The sequence below is a fragment of the Lissotriton vulgaris genome, chromosome 3_2 (genome assembly GCF_964263255.1).
Source record: "Lissotriton vulgaris chromosome 3_2, aLisVul1.2, whole genome shotgun sequence".
NCBI lineage: Eukaryota > Metazoa > Chordata > Amphibia > Caudata > Salamandridae > Lissotriton > Lissotriton vulgaris.
Window position 1 is genome coordinate 181372876 of NC_141690.1, and position 23712 is coordinate 181396587.

Here is a 23712-nt window from a genome sequence, read left to right on the forward strand (position 1 = left end):
TATTTCCCAAGCACTGGTAAAACTAATAAGGCAGGCTTTGAAGTGATGAAAATCGTTTGTGCATGTGACACATTTAAATAGTATTTGTGAACACCTTTGTTCACTCGCGCTGGCACATTAAAGCCTAGCCTATTGGATTTGCCGGTGCTTGTGTTTCAAAAGTGATTTCTTTAGTGTATTACATTGATTTTCGAAGAAGACTGCAAAAAGAAGTTGATGAATTGAGGAGGAGATCAATAATCAATGTTTTTTTCTCAGGGATGGCAGCCTCTTCTCTTTATGACAACCACCTTTCTATGAAGAAACAATGCTGAGATGTTGCTTCATTTTGATGGCCGGTGCTTTCTTTGCTTGTGTGTCCAGGCTTAAATTCAGTCTGGTGCTCATCTCATTTTTGACACAAGAGACTTATACCTTTTAAAAGAAGCATTATCATGATTACAGTGCAGGGTGTCTATTGTGCAGGGGTAATAGTATAAAGTGGAGCAGCTACATATATAGACATGTATTGAAGAACATGTATTGAAGAACACAGTTCTTGCAATGGTGTCATAAGGGAAACAGGGGTCTGCAGCCCTTGAGGTGCTAGGAACCCCCTACTACCCATCAAGAGGCTCTCCGTCCGCTCATGAAAAGTCTTCAGCTTAGGTTTCGCTTCACTGTCTGGGAGACCCAATGTTGTAAAAAAAAAAACATACATGTAAGCAGCAGTACAGAGAGAGAGTGAGCTGTGGGTCCACCCATTTCAGCAGGTGGCTTTAACTACTTTAAAGATCAAGACATTTCATGGATTGTTACATTGTTCAACTGATTGGTATTGGTGCTGAAGCAGTCCTTTGGTTCAGCAGCAAAAGTAACATTCCGTGTGCCTTGTAATTCAGAGTCCATGTGTGTTCTTAGGTGTATTTGTTAACTGACATGAGGACATCTACATTGCTGGTTTTGGTCTTTTTTGTATAAGAAGTGTGCACTATACCTTTTGGCAGGCTAAGGGCTATTTACCAATCAACCTTGTTTTACTTTGACATGATACCATCTTGTTCTAAAACTTTGTTGCAGTCTTCTGACTAACTTTTATGCCCATCTTCCTTGAAGATGCAGTTTAACTCTTCATGTGCAGTCTCTTGAACAAAGGGGCTCTCCTCCCAGCTTCATTGTGGTATTTCTTTCCAGTACAGATGGAAGTGAGTACCCCAATGTCTCCCAACTGCTTCAAGAACCTCCCATAAAAAAGCCTGATATATTTGATTTATCATTGCACACTTAACAAAAGTGAGCCATGCTGGTTTTGCAAATGCTTTTTGAATATTACTCAAACTTCTTATTGCTCCTGGTGTTCATGGAGCTAATTTACCTCGACCCACCGATTCATATAATGTATACCTTTCTCAAGAATTACAGTCTGCAATGTGACTAATCATCAGTGAAATTTCACCACATATAAAACCATATACTAATTTGCTAACAGAAAAATATATCTTGCAACACAGTACCTTGATTTCATTGTCATTTGCAAAGTTACCAAAAGCCGCCATGATTTTGGGGATCGCTGCTGCCAGTGTCTCTTGGACTGATTCTTCATGTCGTTTGCATATTCGGGTGAGACAGGGCAGTAGATTCACCAAGTACGGCCTAGGTGGAAAGCACAGCTAGTGAAAGGGGTGCAATACAAAGACAAGGCAAAGCTTTCATACCCGATAAACCACAGAAACGGACATCGACAACTATCGAACACACATTACAAGCATGCCTGAGGATTAAAATGGGACCCTTAATGATATTGATACAATTCTACAAATACGGTATGCACTGCAAATAATCCACACAAATCAGAAGTAAGGCAGAAGAGTTTGTAAGGCTTAGTGGTACTAAATAAATAGATACATTTGAAAATACTGGAAACATTCTTGGATTAGCAATAGACCAGAGAAGTAACATAACGTGTTTGGCATCATCAGCAATTCACAGCATAGCACAACTGTTTTTACTATTCCAAAGCACTCGCCAATGCAAAAACAAACTACGCACTCTTACCTGCATTTTTGTGGTCGAACCAGATGTGCAAGTTCAGCAAACCTCCAAAGCGCAGCTCTCAAGCTACGGGGTGCACCATTCTGTATAGAGATCAATGCATAATCAATACATTTTATGGCGACACAAATGTGAGTTAGGAATATAAACATAATTAATCTTAGGTAATTGTTTTAGAAGAATATTCTTATTTGCTATTCAAATATGTATATTTAAAGCAAATAGTGATCACAAGGTAATGGTCAGAAGTGAAAGACAGCAAAGTATGAATCCTTATCGGAGAGCAAGAAAAACATCTGCAAACTGAAGGGCTGAGCACTCACATTTCAGTGGACAGCCAACAAGTTGCGTATTCAAAGCTACACTAACATCATAACCAGAAAGTCGCATGTTTACAGCAACACACCTTTTACTTCAGTGTAGACACAATAAAAAGTATGCATTAAAAAAAAATGTTATTATGCTTTGTACCATGAATACAGAAAAACCCAGCAAATCTTTCTGATGCTGCCATGGCACACATCATAGATCGGCGCTTTGTGTATCATCGAATTGAGCTGACACCTTGACAACCCTTAGAGTCAGTCAAAGTCTTTATATGCCAGATGTTTTCGAACTTCTCTGGGCAGCCCCCTACCCTTGTATACAGTACTTTCGGCCTTATGTACCAGTCCCCTCCAGCCCACCATTTGAATACTGTGGGCACCTCTGTGTTCCCCCCAACTTCCAGTCAATGTGTTTCCTGGCTGCGATGAGGGCCACACACCAAAACAGCAATGTATATTTAGATACGTTTTGGCCCCTTCATACCCTCAGAGTAGGCCGCTTCCGGGTTAAGTACACCGGTGCCTACGTGACCATTCAGAGGCACTGTCACACCTGTGACCAAAAAGAATGTATGCATGGACAGTCCCAGAGGTTATGAACTTTCGTCATATCCCCATAAATACTTACCAATATCAGCTCTCCCCATTTGGAATAATGTAGTTCTGGTGTGGTAAGTGTGATGTAGAGTTTTAAATTGCACTTATCGGAATCCTCCAGGTTCATTATGCCAAACTTTTCCCATTGTGCTCTACACTCCGACCACCGGAGCTCCTCCAGAGCGGCAGAATTCTACTGAAGGTCCAACATCAGCCATCCCCTCCAACCCATTTTATCCCTAGCCTTCTACAAACATTTTACAACCAGATCAGTCAAGGAGGAGTTACGGTACAGCCTGCACCAGTCATAATTCTTTTTCAGGTATCCGTGAGGGTCCGTTAGCCGCCTTTCCTCTCTTAAGAAGGGTTCACGAAGGGGGCGAACGCCCAATCAATAACAACCAGCAGCTGTGCTGTCCATTAGTATAAACAGAGGTCAGGGAGGTCAATCCCACTCCCAGATGGATCACTAATCAGCATTTGTAGTGCAATGCGTGGGTCCCCCAGATCCACAACAGAGACCAGGTCACTGTGCCCATGGCCTTGAAGAAGTCTTCTGAGACTTCAAAGAGTATGTTCTGGAACAGGTAGAAGAACTTGGGGAGAATTGTCATTTTATACAGGGTGGCCCTACCCTTCAGACATTGTGAGTGTCCTCCAGTGCCTCGCATCCCTCCAGTACTCATCTAAGACTCGTACCTGGTTTTTCTTCAGAAATTCCCCCAGATCCCAAATTATGTGAACCAATAGATTCCGAAAACCCTCAGGGGGCACAGCAAATTGGCAGGGCATGTCCATCGGGTAAATGGAAGGGTTTCCGACTTTCACCAGCTGATGTGAATCTCATATTGCCGGCCATACTTGTACAGAATCTCAGGGCCATGTGAATGGAATGCAATGGGTCCGTTAAATACAACAAAACGTCATCAGCGTTGACGGAGATAACGCCGATCCAGTCTGGATCCCACCACAGTCCCCCAATCTGAGCATCCACTGTGAACAGTAAGGGGGAGAGACAGCATCTCTCTGCCTCGTCCCAGGGCAAACTCCTCAGATAATGACTGGTTTTGACAGCCACTGATTTGCTAAATAGTAAGTAAACATACCCAGTAGTTGAACTCCTTACTGAACCCCATCTTGCACAATACCGCCCATATGAAATCCTGTGCAACTGGGTCAAAGGATTTTTCGGCATCCAAGGCCAGAAATAGTCAGTTTCCCTAGGACTCACTTTGCCGGACACCCAAAGTGCTGCGGCAGGTTTTGACGAGTCGCGCGCATGGACATTAAGCCCAACTAGTGGGGTTCACTATTTTGTTGATCACCTGTGCCAGATGATTACCCTTAACCTTAGCCAGGATTTTTACTGCAGAGTTTAGTAGGGTGATCGGCCTGTAGGAGGCACAAGTTCCGGAGGCTTAATCTCTTATTAAATTCAGGAAGATAGTGGTGGTCCTCAGGTCCCTGGGTAGACACCCCTCCGCCCTGGATGCGTAAAGCATCCTACATATCGGCTCAGCTGCATGTCTTCCAGCACATCTGAAGAACCCAGGGGGAAAGACATTTGGCCCAGGAGTCTTTCTTCTCTGCAGATGATGGAGGAACCTGTGCATCTCTGCAACACTAATCTCCCTGGCTAGAGCCATTGTGCTGTCCCGTCCTAGCACCGGGACGGGTAGATATCTCACAAACGTTTGTAGATCTGCTCTGAATAGATAAGCCCCAGGAATATATAGTGCTCCACAAGATGAGCTGTAACAGTGTTAGAAATGTTCTCTGCAGTGTACCAACACCCCCTTACTGTTTATTACTTGGTAGATCTAGCGCTTCCTTCCTCACGCCGCGCAAGTCAAGCTACTAATTTCCAGGCTTTATTGCCCACCTCAAATAGCTCAAGTTGTTTAGTTCTGTACTGGGCTCTTGCCTCTTTCTCCAGCAAGTATCGATGCTCTTCCATGGCAAGGGTGATGCTATGTAGTAGGGCAGGGCAATAGGTAGGGGGCATACTTTCTTCAAATTCTAACAATCTCGATTTGAGACCGGTGACATCCCTGAATATATCTGTTGGGTCTGGTGGCTCAGTAGACTAATGAGTCTACTGAAGGGGCCTGTGTTCAACCTCATGGTCACAGGTTCAAATCCTGGCAGGTCCACTCAGCCTTTCATCCACCTGAGGTCGATAAAATGAGTACCATTAAGTTAGGTAACAACAAAGATCTGTTATTCAGCGCCAAGATACCCGGTAGTGGTGAACGTGCGCTTTACAAATACACATGTTATGTTATAATATCGCCTCTTTTCCTCATTATGTGACGCGATTTACATCCTTGTAGGCCTCAAAGGGCAAAGCTTCAGACAATGTCAACCCCACATTTTCAAGTATGATTATGTATTGAAGGCCAGGAGGTTCCTAGTATTTAAGTCGTCCAGCTCTAATGGGTCCAGCCTCCATGTAATCCACCACTATCGAGAATGATGCCCTAGACCAGTATAGATCGGGAAGTAACCTGAAATGCCACTTGGCAAATAGCGGGTGTCTCAATATTACTCCCCCATGTTTGGGGAGCGAGGAAGAAGTCTAATTTGGATATGGAACTAGCTGCTCCCACTGTTTAGGAATGCTGTCAGCCTGTGGGGTGAGCTTCCTGCCCGATATCCAGCGTTCTCATAGCATTGGAGAAGGCAATCATACATGTATCCCCAACTGGGTGCATAAGCCTAACACCTTTCAAGGTGAAATTGAGATCCCTTCCTATGAGCCTGGTTACCTCTGGAATATGTACGGCCAGGTCCCAGAGTTTCTGGAGATTTCCGATTGAAGACCAGGTGGGAAGTTCCAAGAAGCAATCGCTATCCATTCCCACTCAATTCAGCTAGGATTGTTGCATTACAATCGCCTGGATCAATCCATATCCTAGGAAAAATCAGCAGGAGCAATTTCTTGATGAATATGCCCACTCTCCGAGTCTGTGGAGAAATCCGAATGTACCAGTACCGTACAGAAGCCCATCTACAGGAATGCACAGTTGTGCCCACTAAGTGAGTCTCCTGCAATGAGATTATGTCTGGGTTGTATCTTAAAGAGAAAGCGGGACACCAACGCTCTCTTTAACCTATTCTCCAAGCTGTTCAAGTCTAGCAGAGCAGAGCAAGTCCCTGCCTCTGTATCAGGTGCAATCTCTGCTCGTGTCCTAAAGATAAGAATAGAGTCTCCCGGGTGTCGTAGCCTGCCTCTAAATGTGTGTATCCGCTCCAGTGCCAGACCCCATAAAGCACTCCCCCAATCTTCTACCCCACAAATACCTGTGGTGTCTGTCGCCCTCCCTACCCCAATGTCACACCTGTCTAACTCTTAGCATCTGCCAATCTTGCTCCCCTTCTCCAGGACGTGCAGAGTTTGCCCAAGTCCCAAGTGTCACCACTAGTCCCAACACATCTCACCTCTGGTTGCCATGACCTCCAGCATGAGCATCAATCACCATCAGTCCCGTCTTTAGCTCAGAACCCACCAGTGTTTCCTGGAGACATTGCAGCTTGTTCACTGTTGGAAGTGGGGTCCTTATCCCTCACTGGTGCCATCAAATGCTGGAGGTCCCCGACCCCTCGTTTTAACATTAGGCTAAGTAAGGACACCCTCAGAGATAGCCCTGCTCACCCCCTTAGTAGCTTGGCGCGAGCAGCCAGGCTTATCATCAAGGCACGAGTGTACAGTATGTGCAACCACACTCACAGCAACCCAATGATGTCACCACAAATAGACTCCACACAGGTTTTTATAAAATGAGTATAATCTTTACATAAGAAATTATAAGATGTGACCACACAATACAAAACCAACATATAAGAATGGGTAGTTTTCTTTCCGGTGGGTTGGTACATTCTAATACCGACCACCGCTTCCAACCAACAGTTAAGCTCACTTCTAACCGTTTCCATAAGGTTAGGCAAGTTGTATTACTAGAATCACACACGTTGCAAAAGAAAGAAGTACTGCAATGCGTAACGATATTCTCTTGCACTGTGCAACAGAGAAACCATGCCATACGTAGCACCACAGTCATGTACTTTGCAATAGAAGGAATATTTCAATATGTATCACTACCAGCATGCACTGTACCAGGAAGAAACGAAGCAATGCGTCACACTACAATCATGTACTGAGCAATGAAACAATAATGCACTGCACCACATTATAATCAGGTACTGTGCCATGAAGAAATAATGCAATGTGCCACGTTACAATCATGCACTCTGCAAGGGAAAAATAATGCAGTGCGTAGCGCACTAGGCATGTAGTTCATCAGGCACAAATGAGGTCAGGCATCATACAACAGTTCGATAGTTCGTTAGCAGCAATAATGCAAAGGTAATACGACAGTTTAGGTGCTCTGTTAACACTGCGCCCTATATGGATCAATGATGACACAAAAGTACTGCTTCTCACTCCGGCCCCAGTACTGCCCTTCATTGGGTCAGTACGTGCCGAGATCCGAGCCGAAGCAACAGGCTCGCGCAGCTGACAAAAGCGAGAGGCCGAGAGAGTGTCCCCCCCCGGGCCCGGGCCCGTACCCCACCCCATGTGGTGATCCACGTTACCAGAGGGGGCGTGACAGCACTCTTCTCTCCTACTTCAGCGACTTAGGCCTTGATCCAGAACTCCATCACGGGGTACAGCGAGCTCGGGCAGGCGGCTCAGCTCCTTCAGGGCTGCTGGTCGGACCGCTGCTGTTTTACTCCGAGGGCCCAATGACCTGGCCCTCCTTCCGGTGGTCTCAGTGAACACAGAGTCCCGCCCTCAGCACTGTGGAGACTTACTTTGAATTTGGTGCACACACTACCCAGGCACTCCTCAACAGCACCTTAGGTTGTACCACGACACGCACCCTGCACATCTGAGACTCAGCTTACTCCTGCAACTCATCTCGGTTTCATTCCAAAGTTCAGGGGTTTCAGCTCTAGTTATCCCCTTAATGTCTGAAGTTTATTTGTTATCAGGGGTCCCCGACCCCTCCGTAAATCAGTTCTGGGTGCCTGCCTCCCAGTGTCACTTTCTCCCTTTGATACTGGGGGTCTGGACCCTTAATCACTCAGCAAGAGATGGGTCAATTGGTTTATCACACCAGCCCATGCCTTTTCACCTCCCGGGCTTCTCCTCCCCCTGCTCTCCAGATGCAGGGCAGCCTGGTTCCATCTCAACCCCTCCCTGGGTCTCCTAGCTCCTCTCACCTCTAGATCAAGACAGTCAATCTACATTTCAGCAGAGACACACAGAAATGCTTAAAGCACAAAACTCAGCCACTTTCTAAAAGAGTGGTTTCTGAAGACACAGTGACAAAACAACCTCACAGAACGAGGTGTTATGACACTCTGAGTTCATACATACTAAACTTAACCTCTCCATTATAAACTTACAGGAAACTAGGCTAACAAACACTACCCAGCCTCCCCATTCTGTCCTATGGGCAGGATGGCCTTTCAGCAGTGGAAAACGAAATGGAGTGTTTTTCACTGTCAGGACATAACACACACCTTAGGATATGTCCTGCCTTTTACCTACACTGCACCCTGCCCAGGGGTTACCCAAGACCGATTACAGGGGTGCCCAATGTGTATGCAAAAGGGAAAGTCAGGCCTGACAAGTGGTTGCTCTGGTCAGGACAACATGCTAACTTAGCAAACTGAGCGCAGGCCCTACAATGCAGGCCTTAGTTCCCCTTTCCTTGCCCCTTTACTAGCCCTGGCACACACAGTGCAGCTCACTAGGGACTTTACTAGTAACGCCAACATACCAATCATGGCTAACCAATTACCATTACATTTTACAAAGGGAACACTTGTACTTTGACACTGATCAGCAGTGACAAAGTACCCAAAGCATCTAAATTGGAAACTCTATGTCAGGAAAACGGTCTAGGGGGAAAGCAAAAAGTTTAGGGAACTTTAGCCAAAAAGGCCAAGTCCTACTTTCACCCAAACAGATGGGCGAGTTGGCAGACTCCCCGTCTCGGCTCTTGTGCTTGTCGCTATCCCTCCAGCCAACCCCAAGCCCAGGGGAGGAACAGAACCAGTATTTCCCACCATCCAAGGTTCACAGTTTCACTGGAAATTGCATCCAATGTTGCAGATTATGTTTTCCTAGTTCATGTTTGACCTTATCAAACAACCGTCATTTCAATTGCACCTACTGCATGAAATCCATTAACCCAATGACTGTTCAGTTTTCAAAGTGGAGTGGGCCCTGTTGATGAGCCACTCCGAGTAGATCATCACGGTCCTTTAAATTTAGGCTATTACGGCCTTGGATGTGACATGGACTCTAGAGGTGCCCCAGGTTCTCTGTGGGCCTGCGCTACAGTAAACTTTGGGGATAATTTGCTATTTACACTTATGTATATGAAGCCTTTGATGAATTTTCTCACATCTATTCCTTCTGCTTTCTCCGGTATCCCCACAAATCATACATTATTGCAGCAGGAACTGTCCTCCGTGTCCTCTGCCTCGCATGATGCTGTGAAGTGATCTCTTTCAGCAGGCGAACTCTTGCGCTAAGGTCTTGATAAAGAAGCCATCGTCTTTCAGGAAGGCTTCCAGAGAAGTCACAGTCTGCGATCTTCACCATGTCGGCCTGAATCAGGGTGACATGCACTACCACAGTTTAGATTTTACCTCAAAAGTCGACCTGGAGGACTGGATGGCTTGAAGAAGTTCTTTAAGCATGGGCCCAGGTCTTCCATGGATGCATGCTCCACCTTCACCAATTGGTCCCCACCGCAGGCCTCTCCAGCATTCCAAAAAGCATATTACTCCAGGCAGTTGACGTGGGACACCTTAGGGATTTTGTCCCTCACCATGGAAGCTCACCGCACAGGCCTCCCCAACTCCTCCAGAGGCTTCCTAAATCCAGGCCTTGACCTCCGATGTCCTACCCAAGACCCAGAGGGCACTCGACCTCTATGTAATGGGGGTGAGAGGAGTGATCTCCGCGTTTGCCCTGCGAGGGCCTCTCCAGTCTTCTTGGTGGTGTGTTCTCACTGCCAGACCCCGTAGAGGGAGGAGGAGATCAAAAACAGAGAGAATTCACCCTCCCTGAGATTTCTTGGTCCACAGCTCCGGCTGTGGCACAGTGGCTCGCCACCCGGGTATGGTTCCTTACTTCACGTTCAGCTGCTCTCATGGCTCCAGTAGCAGCACTGCTGGACAGGGGCAAAAGAGGGACACCGCTCACCCAATGTAGTTGTGTCTCGGCCACAGCCCGGCATCAATTTTGGGCATGCAACACGCCAGTAGAATCGCCTCTGTACAGGATCTTACAACCATCCCCGGGGGCCGCTCGCCTCACCAGGCACAGACTGGTGAGTGAGCGCAGAGGACAAGGAATGGACGCCACAGCGAGTCATTGCTAAAATTGCTGGGAGCCATGCTATGCTATGGGATTTGAAGATCGCATGGCGACCTGAAGGCATCATAGTTCTAGTAAGGATATGATCCACAGCAAGAAAGATCAGCAGTCGACAGAGGTCAAGGCTAAAAAGCCATGGTTTGAGGGCTTTATAAAAAAGCAGCTCAGCGCCTAAAGTCCTGATGGCCAAGGGGCTGTAGTTCCAGAGCTAAGCTACATTAAAGCTAAATGAGAGTCCACCTTTTCTGGCTCTTTTAACTACAGGGATGTTGACCAAATGCATGTTGGAGGAATGGAGTGTTCTATTGAGAACATAAGGGGTAACAAGCTGTTGAAACATGGGAGGACCTTTCCCATGAATGCCTCTATAAGCAATGCACAAGGACTTAAACTCAACTCTTTGAGCAATATGGAGTCAGTTAAGATCCAGCCTTCCGTTTTGATTGGGACCTGGGAATTCCCAAAAGCATGCTTGCGGTCTCATTTTGTACAACTTCTAATTTGCTATCTCAGCGTCCAGGCAATGGCACCTGAAAATCATGTATTCCTGCAAGGTGAGCACACCAAAAGGAAGGCCCATGCCTCCCACACACATTTCTGCTATCTAAGAAGTGAATAGAGCACAAAATAAAGTAATGACCATTAAGCGAAAGAGGTTATTTGCAAAACAATAAACAATTAACAAATGAAGATTAAAAACCTTCATTAGAAAAACGAACGTGAGTGAAATACTGTAGACTTAGCACAGACTTTAGATGGTAATGACTGGATCATAGTACCATTTGACAAGAAATGCCAGCTTCAAGTTAGAAGTAACAACATGAGAGAGAGGACAAGGGCTATCTATCAAGGCCAGACTAATGGTAGAAACACAACCTCAAACTTATAGCCACTCACTAAAAAAATATTAAACACTGAAATATAGCCAATGAAATATTGCAGACTAAGAGTACTGATGCACAAGTACTATAGGACGTAAAATATCAACACAAACAGGTTAGTGATGACTGAATACTGATGAAAGACCAAGCCACTGCAGAGATTACACAGGCCTTGCTTATAAGTGGACTATATGGGGGTGAGGTATTTCTCACACATGGCAAATACCATTACCTAAAATTGAGGTACTTAACTAAATTGGCAATAACTCCTATTCCAAGGTTCTCACTTGAAAATAAGACACAGTATGAGGAATGGGTGTTTGAAATGTCAAACTCTGCATATTGTGTCTTTTTCTGGGGTTTTTCACCCAATACATTTCAGCAAGCTTGATATGCTGAAACTCAATAAAAAAAATAGCGGGGTACGACAATCATCGCACAAATAGGAACTCAACACTCAACTCTTAATCAGGGCCAAAGTTGAGACCAATAGCTAAGTATGGGCTATGGGATAGGCTTCACAGTCAGCAACAACATCACCTTTAGCCACCTCACCTCGCACACATGAACGGACCACTCCATTGTACACTTCTAGATTAACGCGCCCCACTCCAGCAAACAGAAGCCAGCCATCAACATCAGCTGTAATTGGAACAACATAGCAGAGGCAGACTGGAGCCACACCCTCAGATCCAACTAGCATATACTCACTGATGACCTTCAGACTGACCTAACCACATTCAACAACTAGATCTCAGACTGAGCCAACACTTTGGCTACCTCGAAGAAAATCAGGTAAACTAGAACTTTCCCCCCAAGCATGCTGGTGCATGGAAGACCTAAGAGACTCCAGGCGCTACTGCAAACAACTAGAAAGAAGAAGTAGAACTAGCCCTGATGACATCTCTAGAGATGCCTACAAATCCACACTCAGAAGGTACTATGCCCAGGTTAAAGAAACCAGGAAAGCAGGCATCGTACTGAAACTAGAATCTTGCTCTAACACTGGCAAATAACTTTTCAACACGGTCAGAGATTTGACCAATATGTCAGCAACGACCAACTCAATTACCCTCTCAAAGGACTCTGCTACGACCTCTCTGACATCTTCCAAAACAAAATACTCAAGATGTACACTAATTTTGCACCCCAGCCCACTGCAGAGGACATCATCACGCAAACACCCACCACCACCAAGAAAGCCCACCATCTAACAAACGGAAGTCCCTTCAGCACAGAAGACACAGCCAGAATTTTGAAGACCATCTATTCAGGATCCTCACAGAGCCCTGCCCTCACCACATGAACAACCAGTGAAGAATCCTGATCTGCCGCAACCTCACCACCATCAACAACTCTTCCATCTGTATCGGAACCTTCCCAGATAGCAAGAACATCCATAAGTCGCAGCTCCCTTTAAAGAAATACTCCTCAGACCCGAAAGAACTCTGCAACTACAGACCCACTTTCCCGTCAAAAGCATGGAAAAAGAGATCAGCAGGCAACTCTCCCATCTAGAACAGCACCACCTCATGAACATAACCCAGTCAGGGTTCAGCAGCAATCACAGCATGAGCACTGCCCTCCTGCCACCAACAGACAACATCCGGTCCATCGTGGATCAAGGCGAAACCGCCACTCTCAACCTCCGTGACCACTCAGCGGCCTTCGACGCCGTTTTCCATGGCACTCTCATCGCTAGACTCCAGGACTCAAGAATTCAAGGGCCCGACCTGAGATGGATCGTCTCCTTCCTCTCCAACAGAACTCAAAGAGCCAGATTCTCCCCCTACACTTCGGAACCCAAGAAGCTCATTTGCATAGTCCACCAGAGATCCTCCCTCATCCCAACCCTTTACAATGTTTACATGGCTTCTTTTGCCCGCATCATAACAGCCCAAGGCAACAACATTGCCTCCTACACTAACACACAGCTCATCCTCTTCCTCACCGACGAGAAGAACACCACCAGGATTAACTTTACTTCCTGCATGACCAACGTGTCCAACTGGATGAGATATAACATCCTTAAACTCAACTCGAACAAAACAGAGATCCTGACCTTCAGAAACAGGTGCTCCTCATAGGGGCAATCTAAACTAGGTCCCACCCCTTCTGACCACGACAGAAACCTCAGCATCATTCTAGGACACAAACTCATGACAAATTAACAGGCTCCTGTTGCTTCATTCTCGGAATGCTTCGGAATATTTCAAGTGGCTCCACATGCATATTAGGCACAGTTACCCAGGCCATCATAACTAGCAAACTTGTCTATGGCAATGCGCTCTATATCACGATCTCCAACCAGCTCTCCATACCATCCAAAACACCACCACCAGACTCATCCTAGACATCCCCAGGAGAGCGCACATCAATCCCTACTGTAGTGAGGGCTGGGCCTTGTTGCGCACATTGCTATGATTGCATAGGATTATTAGAAGTTTATATGCCATTTTACCTTTTTGCCGCTTTTGCACACAACACTGCATATAACTGTTTTAAGTTAGGCTGCGTGAAATGCTTCACATGAGAATGGCTTGTTTTCAGCATCCCTAGACTTACATCGTCTGTAACACTGAGTGCTAAAGCCTCTAAGGTTATCATAAAAAGGTAGCTGTTGTTCGTGCTGATCGGATCACTTTTTAGCAATAACATACATGCAGCTGCAGTCAACGTGATTTGGGCGCCTTTAATATTGCACTGTAAGCATGATTTCAGACACTTGGAAGAATCCCATTTTTCCAGAGAGATTCACACCTGCTGATTTTGGAGGTACGGGGTCCCCCAAATAAGCCTAAGAGACCTTCTGTATTTTATAAAACATAGTTCCTACTTAGGGAGGGTGATTTACTAGGTGCTATAGGACCTATTTTCACCATCATTGTAATAGGATTTCTCCTTTTGTGTTTTATGGAATTCTAACAATGCTGATCATATTATTTCTAATCATATGTCTGCTTATGTTAGCAAAGATACTGCATCTTAGAGCATGTCGTTAAAATAAATATTTTAACCTTTCACGAGTCTCTTTTTACTCCTGGTGTGGACTGGTATGGGAGTATAACGAAAGAGTGTTCTTGCTTCCCACCATTACGGAGTATAAACTAAGTTGCATGTTCTGGGTTGTCTAATCATTGGTTCCTTTGCTATAGGACGAAGAGCTAATGTGACACGGATGCTAGCTGGTTAGGGTTTCTAGGTACTAAGGTGAGTTCTTTGGTACACCACAATTCACTTACGTCCTGGGTCTCGGTGCACAGTTGTGTGTAGGAGCAGGATCCCTGCAACACTACCACTCTGAACTACGCTGGCTACCAATCCAGAAACGCAGCATTTCAAACTGCTCATCCATGCCTACAAAGCCCTCCACAACAACGGACCAGCATACGTCAATGACCTACTTCAACTCTACCACCCACCAATCCAAAATAGATATGCTCTACCTCGGTCACCCTAGCACAGAGCCTCCACATCTACAGAAGCAAGTCATGAAGGCGCTCCTTCATCGCCATCAAGAACTGGAATTAACTTCCCTAACACATCAGGGTAGAGCCTTTGCTACTCAACTTTCTCAAGAAACTAAAGACCTGGTTGTTCAACTAGAGGCTACGCCAGGCTCCAGTGCCTGAATACCCTCACGGGGGATAATTTTCACCATACAGATTGATTTAACAATGCCTAAATGTAGTAGAAAAACCTGATACAATAGCATAGAATAAGAACACTCTACACCATCGCCTTCAGCAGATTGCAAGCAACTCTTTACATTGCTCCTAATAACATAATGAGCCTCATGCACTTATTCACAACTGTGTTATTTTACTGGAAGCCCAGGACCTGTAGTAACCACCTATGACCTCTTGTATAGACATACTGACCATGTCTCTGAGTGGTTAATAGACAGCTCGCACGCATGCCTGTTTAATGATAAGTGCCCCAGCTTTTAAGTGACAAGTTAGGACTACTTGGTCCTCACCTAGCCCGAATAAGGTAGAACCAAGATTCCTGCCTACATCAGTCCTACCTTCAAGATAGTTTAGCTATTATAGACTCCCAGCATGACTGGCAGAAAATAATTCTGAAGGAGTTTAAGTAACAAAATATTTAACACAAAAATCAGTAGTTCCAGAACTGCCAGAAAGAAATTCAAGGTCAAAATGCTCAGGTTCTGAGACGAGAAGGTTGGAAATTCCAACCACTATACAAACACCTTTATCAGAACACCCTTTCCTAGATCAGAGTTCAGAGATTTATGGTAAACATTATGTTGTTTTATTTTTTTCCGATAAATTTCGGAAGGTTGAACGCGAATTTCACCTCTAATGGATTGTTTTCTGATAAAAAAAATCCAAATAGGATGTATCTATCACAATCAGAAAATACTACATCCTAAAATAATATTATTCACCATGTACGGTAAAAACTCACTCTTTTCTAGCCAACATGGTCTCAAATGCAACCCTGAAACACCAATGATCAATCCTTACGGAAGTAAAAAAACAACTCAATCAATCAATCAAAGCATTTGTATAGCGCACTACTCACCCGGAGGGTCTCAAGGCGCTAGGGGAGGGGGGGTCCGCTACTGCTCGAACAGCCAGGTCTTGAGCTGCTTCTAGAAGGCGAGGTGGTCCTGGGTCAGGCGGAGGTGGGTTGGGAGGGAGTTCCAAGTCTTGGCGGCGAGGTAGGAGAAGGACATTCCCCCTGTGGTGGCTCTTCGGAAGCGGGGGACAGCGGCGAGGGCGTGGCCGGTCGATCGAAGCTGGCGTTTGGGAGCGTAGAAGTTGAGGCGGCTGTTGAGGTATCCTGGGCCTTGGTTGTGCAGGGCTTTGTGTGCGTGGGTGGGTGAGGAGACGGAAGGTGATTCTCTTGTTGACCGGGAGCAAGTGCAGGTTTCTCAGGTGTCCGGAGATGTGGTTGCGCCGGGGGATGTCCAGGATGAGTCGTGCTGAGGCGTTCTGGATCCGCTGGAGTCTCTTCTGGAGTTTGGCGGTGGTTCCGGCATAGAGGGAGTTGCCGTAGTCCAGTCGGCTGGTGACGAGGGCCTGGGTGACAGTCTTCCTGGTCTCGGTGGGGATCCACCGGAAGATCTTGCGTAGCATGCGTAGGATGTTGAAGCACGACGAGGAGACGGCGTTGACTTGTCTGGTCAAGGAGAGGGAGGAGTCCAGGATCAAGCCCAGGTTGCGTGCGTGGTCTGTTGGTTTGGGTGCGCTGCCTAGGGTGGGGGGTCACCAGGAGTCGTCCCAGGCGGAGGGTGAGGATCCAAGGATGAGGACTTCCGTCTTGTCCGAGTTCAGTTTCAGGCGGCTGTTCTTCATCCATTTGGCTACCTCTTTCATCCCTTCGTGTAGGTTGGCTCTGGCGGTGGCGGGGTCGTTGGTGAGGGAGAGGATTAGCTGGGTGTCGTCGGCGTAGGAGATGATGTTGAGGTTGTGCTGGCGTGCGATGGCTGCGAGGGGACTCATGTAGACGTTGAAGAGGGTTGGGCTGAGCGAGGAGCCTTAAGGAACGCTGCAGATGACTTTGGTGGCTTCTGATCTGAACGGGGGGAGGCGGACTCTCTGTGTCCTTCCGGCGAGGAAGGAAGTGATCCACTCCAGTGCCTTCTCCTGGATTCCGACGTTGCTGAGGCGCTGTACTAGGGTACGGTGGCAGACAGTGTCGAAGGCCGCGGAGAGGTCTAGGAGGATGAGGGCCGCTGTTTCTCCCTTGTCGAGCAGGGCTCGGATGTCATCGGTTGCTGCGATCAGGGCGGTCTTGGTGCTGTGGTTGGCCCGGAAGCCAGACTGCGAGAGGTCGAGGGATCCGTTCATCTCAAGGAAGGCAGCCAGCTGCTTGTTGACGGTCTTCTCGACGACTTTTGCGGGAAACGGGAGTAGCGAGATGGGTCGGTAGTTCCTGAGGTCGTTGGGGTCGGCTGATGGCTTCTTAAGTAGGGCGCTGAGTTCGGCGTGCTTCCAGCTCTCCGGAAAGGTAGCGGTGTTGAAGGAGGTGTTGATGATGTCCCGCAGGTGGGGTGCAATGACAGCGTCGGCCTTGTTGAAGATGTGGTGAGGGCAAGGGTCGGTCGGAGATCCGGAGTGGATGGAGTTCAGCGTGCGGATGGTGTCTTCGGTGCTGATCGGTGTCCAGGTGGGGAGGGTGGTGGTGGGGGGTGGTGGTGGTTCGGTCGTGGCATGCGTCGGTTGAGTGCTGAAGCTGTTGTGTATGTCCGCGATCTTGCTGTGGAAGTAGGAGGCGAGGGAGTTGCAGAGGTCTTGCGAAGGGGTGATGTCGTTGTTTCCGGCGTTGGGGTTGGAGAGCTCTTTAACGATGTTGAAGAGTTCCTTGCTGTTGTGTGCGTTGTTGTCCAGTCGTTCCTTGAATGCCGTTTTCTTGGTGGTGTGGATCAGTTGGTGGTGTTTTCGGGTGGCGAGCTTGAGGGCAGTCATGTTGTCCGGTGTTGGGTCTCTGCGCCAGGCTTTCTCAAGGGCTCTGCAGTCCTTCTTGGAGCTCTTGAGTTAGTCGGTGAACCATGGGGCTTTCTTGCTGCCAGGTCTACTAGGCGGGGTCCTCAGAGGGGCGAGGTCGTCTGCGCAGTCGCTGATCCACTTCGTGAGGTTGGTGGCCGCTTGGCTGGGGTTCGTTGCGCTGGTGGGTGGGTTCTTGCTCAGGGAAGTCGCGAGCTGGTCGGCTGTGATCTTGTTCCAGCTTCTGCGTGCAACCTGTTGCTGTTGGTGATGGATCATGGTCCTTTTGAAGCTGAAGTGGACGCAGCTGTGGTCCATCCAGTGGAGTCCGGTGGCGCGGCTGAAGGCGATGTCCTTGCTGGATGAGAAGACGGGGTCGAGTGTGTTTCCGGCGTAGTGGGTGGGGGTGGTCACCAGTTGCTTGAGTCAGAGGTTCGCGAGGTTGTCCAGCAGGGTGGTGGTGTTGCGGTCGTTGTTGTTCTCCAGGTGGAAGTTGAGGTCCCCGAGGAGGATGTAGTCAGCGGAGGGGAGGGCATGCGGGCTGACGAAGTCGGCGATGTCCTCGCTGAATTGTGTGCGTGGTCCCGGGGGTCTGTAGATGAGGGTGCCTCTGAGGGTCCTAATTTTAAGGTGGGGTAAATTCTGATCCCTGTGCAAACAAATGTTTGACATAGATCAGAATCCAGATTAAGGCTGTAATTACTGAAGCTCAGATATTACTCACAAGTCAAACCCAACAAACTTTATTGGGGGTAAAGGTGCCATCAATGAAGTACAGGTTTAATTTGGTGTGGAAACACTGACTGCAAATGTAATTCTCCAATTTACAGAGGAAAACTCACAATATGAGAGATTTTCCACACTCTGTATGTGCTGCACTAGGGGATACTGAAATTTATTGAGCAATGTAAATACCTCACCATTTACGTCTCAACTAGTAAACAGGGCTTAGTCTTCAACACTTCTGTGTAAGGTTGGACAGATATTCACACACTCTTCATCCTCCATGGGCAGTCCTATTTATTGCTAGTGGATGCAGAATTGCTCTGTTAGAGAAGGGATCCGGATCTTACTTAACTTACTAAAATAGTAGTGTTTAATGTAACGTTTTGTTCCATTAAAGAAAGCAGCCACTAAACCAACTTCACCATTCTATTTTGAAAGGATATCTGGCTACTTCCCCGAGACACAGTACCCAACTGCAGTGGGATACCAGCTAATCTATAAGGCTCAATGCTGCACTATATCCAATCTACAAAATAAGATGTGACTATCAAGATCAGTCCTACATCTTCACTTCAATCGAGGCTAAGCAAGATCAGGAGTCCAATTTAATATACTACTGAATCTCAGTACTCACCTTAACATTTTAAGCCTCCACAGTCCCATCAACTTGTACAACTTCAGGATTATTCTCCCCAATAAGAAGGGATCAATTAGACTTTTATTCTTCATGCACCTTTAATATACCTGCACTCACTGACACTTGACGAAGACCACCACCCAGCAACATCTTCCTGACTTGACCGTCATTCTGAATAACCACGTATCTGATCAGGGTGGAGGAATGGAGTTAATCTTACTAAAAGCATCTTCCTCCAATAATGATTTTGTCAGTTCATGAAGCAGCCACATAGATGGGCAATGGATGAGGCTGACTTAGTAAATGTTTCACACCTATTTAAGTGAGACACCTTGCATGAATCTAGGAAACCCTTACGGTGATTATAGTGTTCTTTGATACCATTGAAAGCTATCTAAGTGGTAGTTGTGGACAACAGCCTGTTTTACCAGTCTAATCATGTAGTGTAGGTTAAACGAAAAAGAACCACACAGTGTTTATATAAAAAGGTTTCTATTTATAACACAACACTCACTAACACATTGGTATATCTCCTACCCGGAGATATCAACACATATACACAATAATACTTCAAGGTAAGTAACACATAATACGGTAGTGGCTTGGGGTAAACCAAATCATATCTTAAGAACCTGACTTGGGAACTGCAGAAGAGGCTGGGACTTGGACCAGAAGACTCAGAGGCACGGTTCCCAATAAGCCGCGCGGCCGCGCACTTCCCTACCCCCGAGCGCGCAGTGCGATGTGTGGAGCGCGCACAGAGGGCACATCCCGCGAAAGTTATCGCGCCGCCGCCGCTTTTAAAAGGCACGCGGCGCGAAAACAGGCATTTCCATATTGCGGAGGTTAAGTGTTTTGTTGTCAGGCCACTTGCGTGTGCTTTATCTAATGGCGTGAAACGCCGCCCTGTTTGCTGCAATGTTTGCTTAGTAACGCAAGGCTGCGGGGGAGATTGTCTGCTTTTATTTAGGTATCCATGTTAATGGCAGCCCCTTCACGAGCTGTAATTAACATGGATATTTAAACCAAAGCACTCAATCTCCCCCGCAGCCTCGCTTTACTATCAGAACAATACAGCAAGTTTCAAAACACAGCGTGTGTGTTTGCAGACTTGCTGTATTGGTTTGGTGGTAAAGCGAGGCTGCGGGGTAGATTGTGTGCTTGGATTTAAGTATCCATGTTAATTGCAGCCCCTTCACGAGCAGCGATTAACATGTATACTTAAATACAAGCACACAACCTCCCCGCAGCGAGTGGATGTGTGAAATCCGTGCCGGGCGCCCTTCTTCAAAGATAGAGAGGACAGCAACAGCTCCTCCGGCTGGAAGGTATCCTTTCCCGTCTTTCCTCTTTTAAACGTCTTTGGTTGCTGCAGTTCTAGTTCACTGCTGATCTTACGTCCTGCCCCAAAGGATCCTGGGGATCCTGGTTTACAGCCGGACCGGTGAGCCAAGCCTGGCCACGGGAGAAGAGCTGCCAGGTCACGGACAAACAACGAAGCCCCACGCAGTGTCACAAAGGGAAGCCTCTTAATAAGGAGCTAGACTTATTTGGTTGGTAACGAATTGTAATGTGTTCTCTTTTGGAGTTCGTTGAGTGCCGAACTTCCTCCTTCCAGCGCCAGGCACTACAGGATGTGCACGCCCCAAGCAGCCCTAGGTGCCTCAAGCATTAGTACTTCCTTATTTAAATGTGTTTTTATCCATTGCTTAAAGGGAAAATGTGGTCCGGTTACGCCACTGTGCTTCGTGCTTGAACCCTGCACTTAAATCATCCCCATGTATGGCACGTGCGGTGTGTGCGCGCGCGAGCCTTGCCCTCGCACCTGGTTTGTATATAACCTGAAGTATTTGTTCTGCCGGAGCCTTTTACGGTTTATAGGCATGGCACGCGGCTCTGCTGCCTTTTTGCGCGCGAGCACACCATTAGATCACGTGGACAGCTTTACCTCATTAAATACCTGCGCAGGGCGCAGCCTCCCTGACAAGTGAAGCATTCCTTGAGCCAGTACTCACAACTGACCAGGCCTCTATGAGCAACAGCAGTGCTATCCCCGGCTCCTGGGCACAGGACTGCTGTACTGCGCTTGTGCACTGAATCTGACTCATTTTGCATTTTCTCGACACGTCTCGTTACTAATTCTGCTGCTGTATAGAGTCGGAATGTCTGAGCAGTTCTTAATATCTACTCCCTGAAGGAGAGAATTGCTTAAAAGTGAATGAGCGCTTTCGTTTCCACAGGAGGAGGATGGCGCTTCCCAGTGGCAGGTTTTAGCTACGTGCTGTTATGGCTCAAGCTGGGTTTTAAACCCCACCGGTTCTACCACACTCATCCAACATGTCTCTGAAACTGCAGTTTCTAATAAACTATGTAGCTAAGTGCCTTATGAATGGGGTTTTCATATAAAATTTCGCTGCGTGCTTTTCTTGTTTGGCAATTACTATAGCTGATAAAGAGGACAGCAACAGCTCCTCCCGCTGGAAGGTACCCTTTCCCGTCTTTCCTCTTTTAAACGTCTTTGGTTGCTGCAGTTCTAGTTCACTGCTTGCCATTTATAGCTTTAAGAGATGCAAAGAAATAGATGGGAACCCTCATTTCCAAAACAAGATCATGAACCCATCTAATAGTATGTATCATGAACATCAGGAGAATTTTCATATAGATTTTGGATCGTCATGGAAGGGCACAAACATGTGCTCCACGTTGCCGGTTACACTGCACTTCCATCAGAATGTGAGATTTAAATTCACTAAGTATTAATTTGATACTACATGTTCAGGCTTGCCTTTGCTATTTTATTTTATTTCCTGGCGCATTTAACTTTTTTTTTTAACTTCTTTTTAGCTCTTTCCTGATTGTTAGCTTCCACATGAAGCCAGTCCAGTAGTAAGCAAAAGGGAGGTGGGCGAAGGACGGGAGCTGACACTGACAGAAAAATTGTGAACTAGTGTACAGAAAGAAGATGGATGTGCAATTTGCGTCATCTGACAACAGGATGATTTCTTGCCAGCTTTCCGGAGATGAGCGTTTAAAAAGCTTTTTTTTTGTATTTTCTAAGAGAACATAATTATTCTAACATTATGACCCTCTGTAGAAGTGAACTATTTCATTAAGTAAGATTGACAGACTCCTCATTTTTACAAAATCCAGATGTTGACATGGATTGGAAACGCTGTAGTGCTGAGAAGTGTTATCACCTGCATAAGAATCAAGTATTTTTAGTCGATAGAGCGACAGATTAATATTCTGACAATAAAACTGCTTGGCACGAAACATGTTGTTTCATAACATAAGTCTTACCAGATGAAGGGTTGGAGAAGAAAAATCTTATTTTTTCGAACACCAATTTAAATTCTTATTTTAAATCTAACCGGTGTAGATGATGAAGACTTATCCCAGTTCGAAACTGCAGATATGGACTTCTTGCTCTCCAGCTCGGTGGAAGTCTCCTCTGACCCTTTGTTATAAATCTACTTATTCTGATGCAGACTATTTTCCAGAGAATGTTAAAAATACTTATTTTAGCAAATTCACAAGAAGGATAAGCGGATTAAGCTCAAATTTGAAAGAAACATTTATAACTAAGTATGAGAGTAAAATTGGGTGATATGGTTGCAGTGATTGGGCTGGCCCAACTGAACACCTTTATAGCCTGCTGTCACAGTTTAATCTCTAAGCACGGTAAACATTATGGCAAAAAAGGTTCTGTCAAGATTATCTAGTTCAAACATCATTAAGGAGAAGGGTTACCCTGCCCATTTGGGAAGAGGCGGAGAACGAACCTGGGTCTCTAAGAAAGAAGTTGTATTGCTTGGAAAAAAGGAAGGAGCTCAGTCGAATCAGACCCGCGTGATGGAAAGGGAAGGCATCGCCCCCAAAAAGTAAGGAAATTGTCTGTGAAGCTTAGGCAGGCGAAATCGAAAATTAGATATGCCTCAAAGAGGAGTCGCTCCTCTCAGCTCTAGAACAGGGAGAAAAGGTAACCATCTGCCTAGAGGTTAGGTGGAAGAGCTCACCTAGATATTGTGTTTTAATCTTCCAACTGCATCAAAAAGGAAGTCAAACTTGCACCCCTTAAACCACTTTAGATTCCTAATCATATTTCAAAATGGTTACATCATTAAGAGATAGGTCAGCTTAACACATGTATTGTGGGGGTTAGTATGGTGAAAGGACAAAGGGCCTGATCACAAATTTGGCAGTGTGGGAGCAGGGCTGCACGCCACCCCCAAACTTGACAGCCTGACAGATTTAAAAGCTTTCAGGTTGTCTGGCCGGCGGTGCCTTTGGGAAAGGCACCGCAATGGGAATGTCAAACCAAGTTCCTGCATGGCATGGACTGATTTTACGTGGCCTTCCCAGGTATAATTGGTGGTTGACGTGTTCAATATGATCATATGAGCTTCAAAGAAACTGCCTATTAGTCTGCTCAAAATTTTTACATACCCCAAACTAAAGTTTGAGGAACTGGAAAAGCTTGATGTGTTCAATCTGCAATGCTGTTTCCCTTCAGTCCTGTTTAGATGCAGGTGATTCTAATTTAAAGATATCTCTTTCTAATTGATTACCTCAAAGGGCATATGAATTGCTATAAGATCCCTATGGCCACCCAACACTACAGTAATTGGATCAGGCAGAAGTAATCAGGTATTGAACACTG

General features: G+C 46.3%; 1 protein-coding gene across 2 annotated transcripts in view; it reads right to left on the bottom strand.

Moving 5' to 3' along the window:
• HTT (huntingtin) overlaps positions 1–23712 on the bottom strand; it is a 2178328-nt gene that overhangs the window by 1992379 nt on the left and 162237 nt on the right. For both annotated transcript variants that reach the window (XM_086964158.1, XM_086964157.1), the window contains exons 5-6: positions 2035–2114; positions 1494–1632 (exon numbers count right to left, since the gene is read on the bottom strand). In XM_086964158.1, the coding sequence (XP_086820284.1) occupies positions 1494–1632; positions 2035–2114 (219 nt within the window). The remainder of the gene's footprint in view (positions 1–1493; positions 1633–2034; positions 2115–23712) is intronic.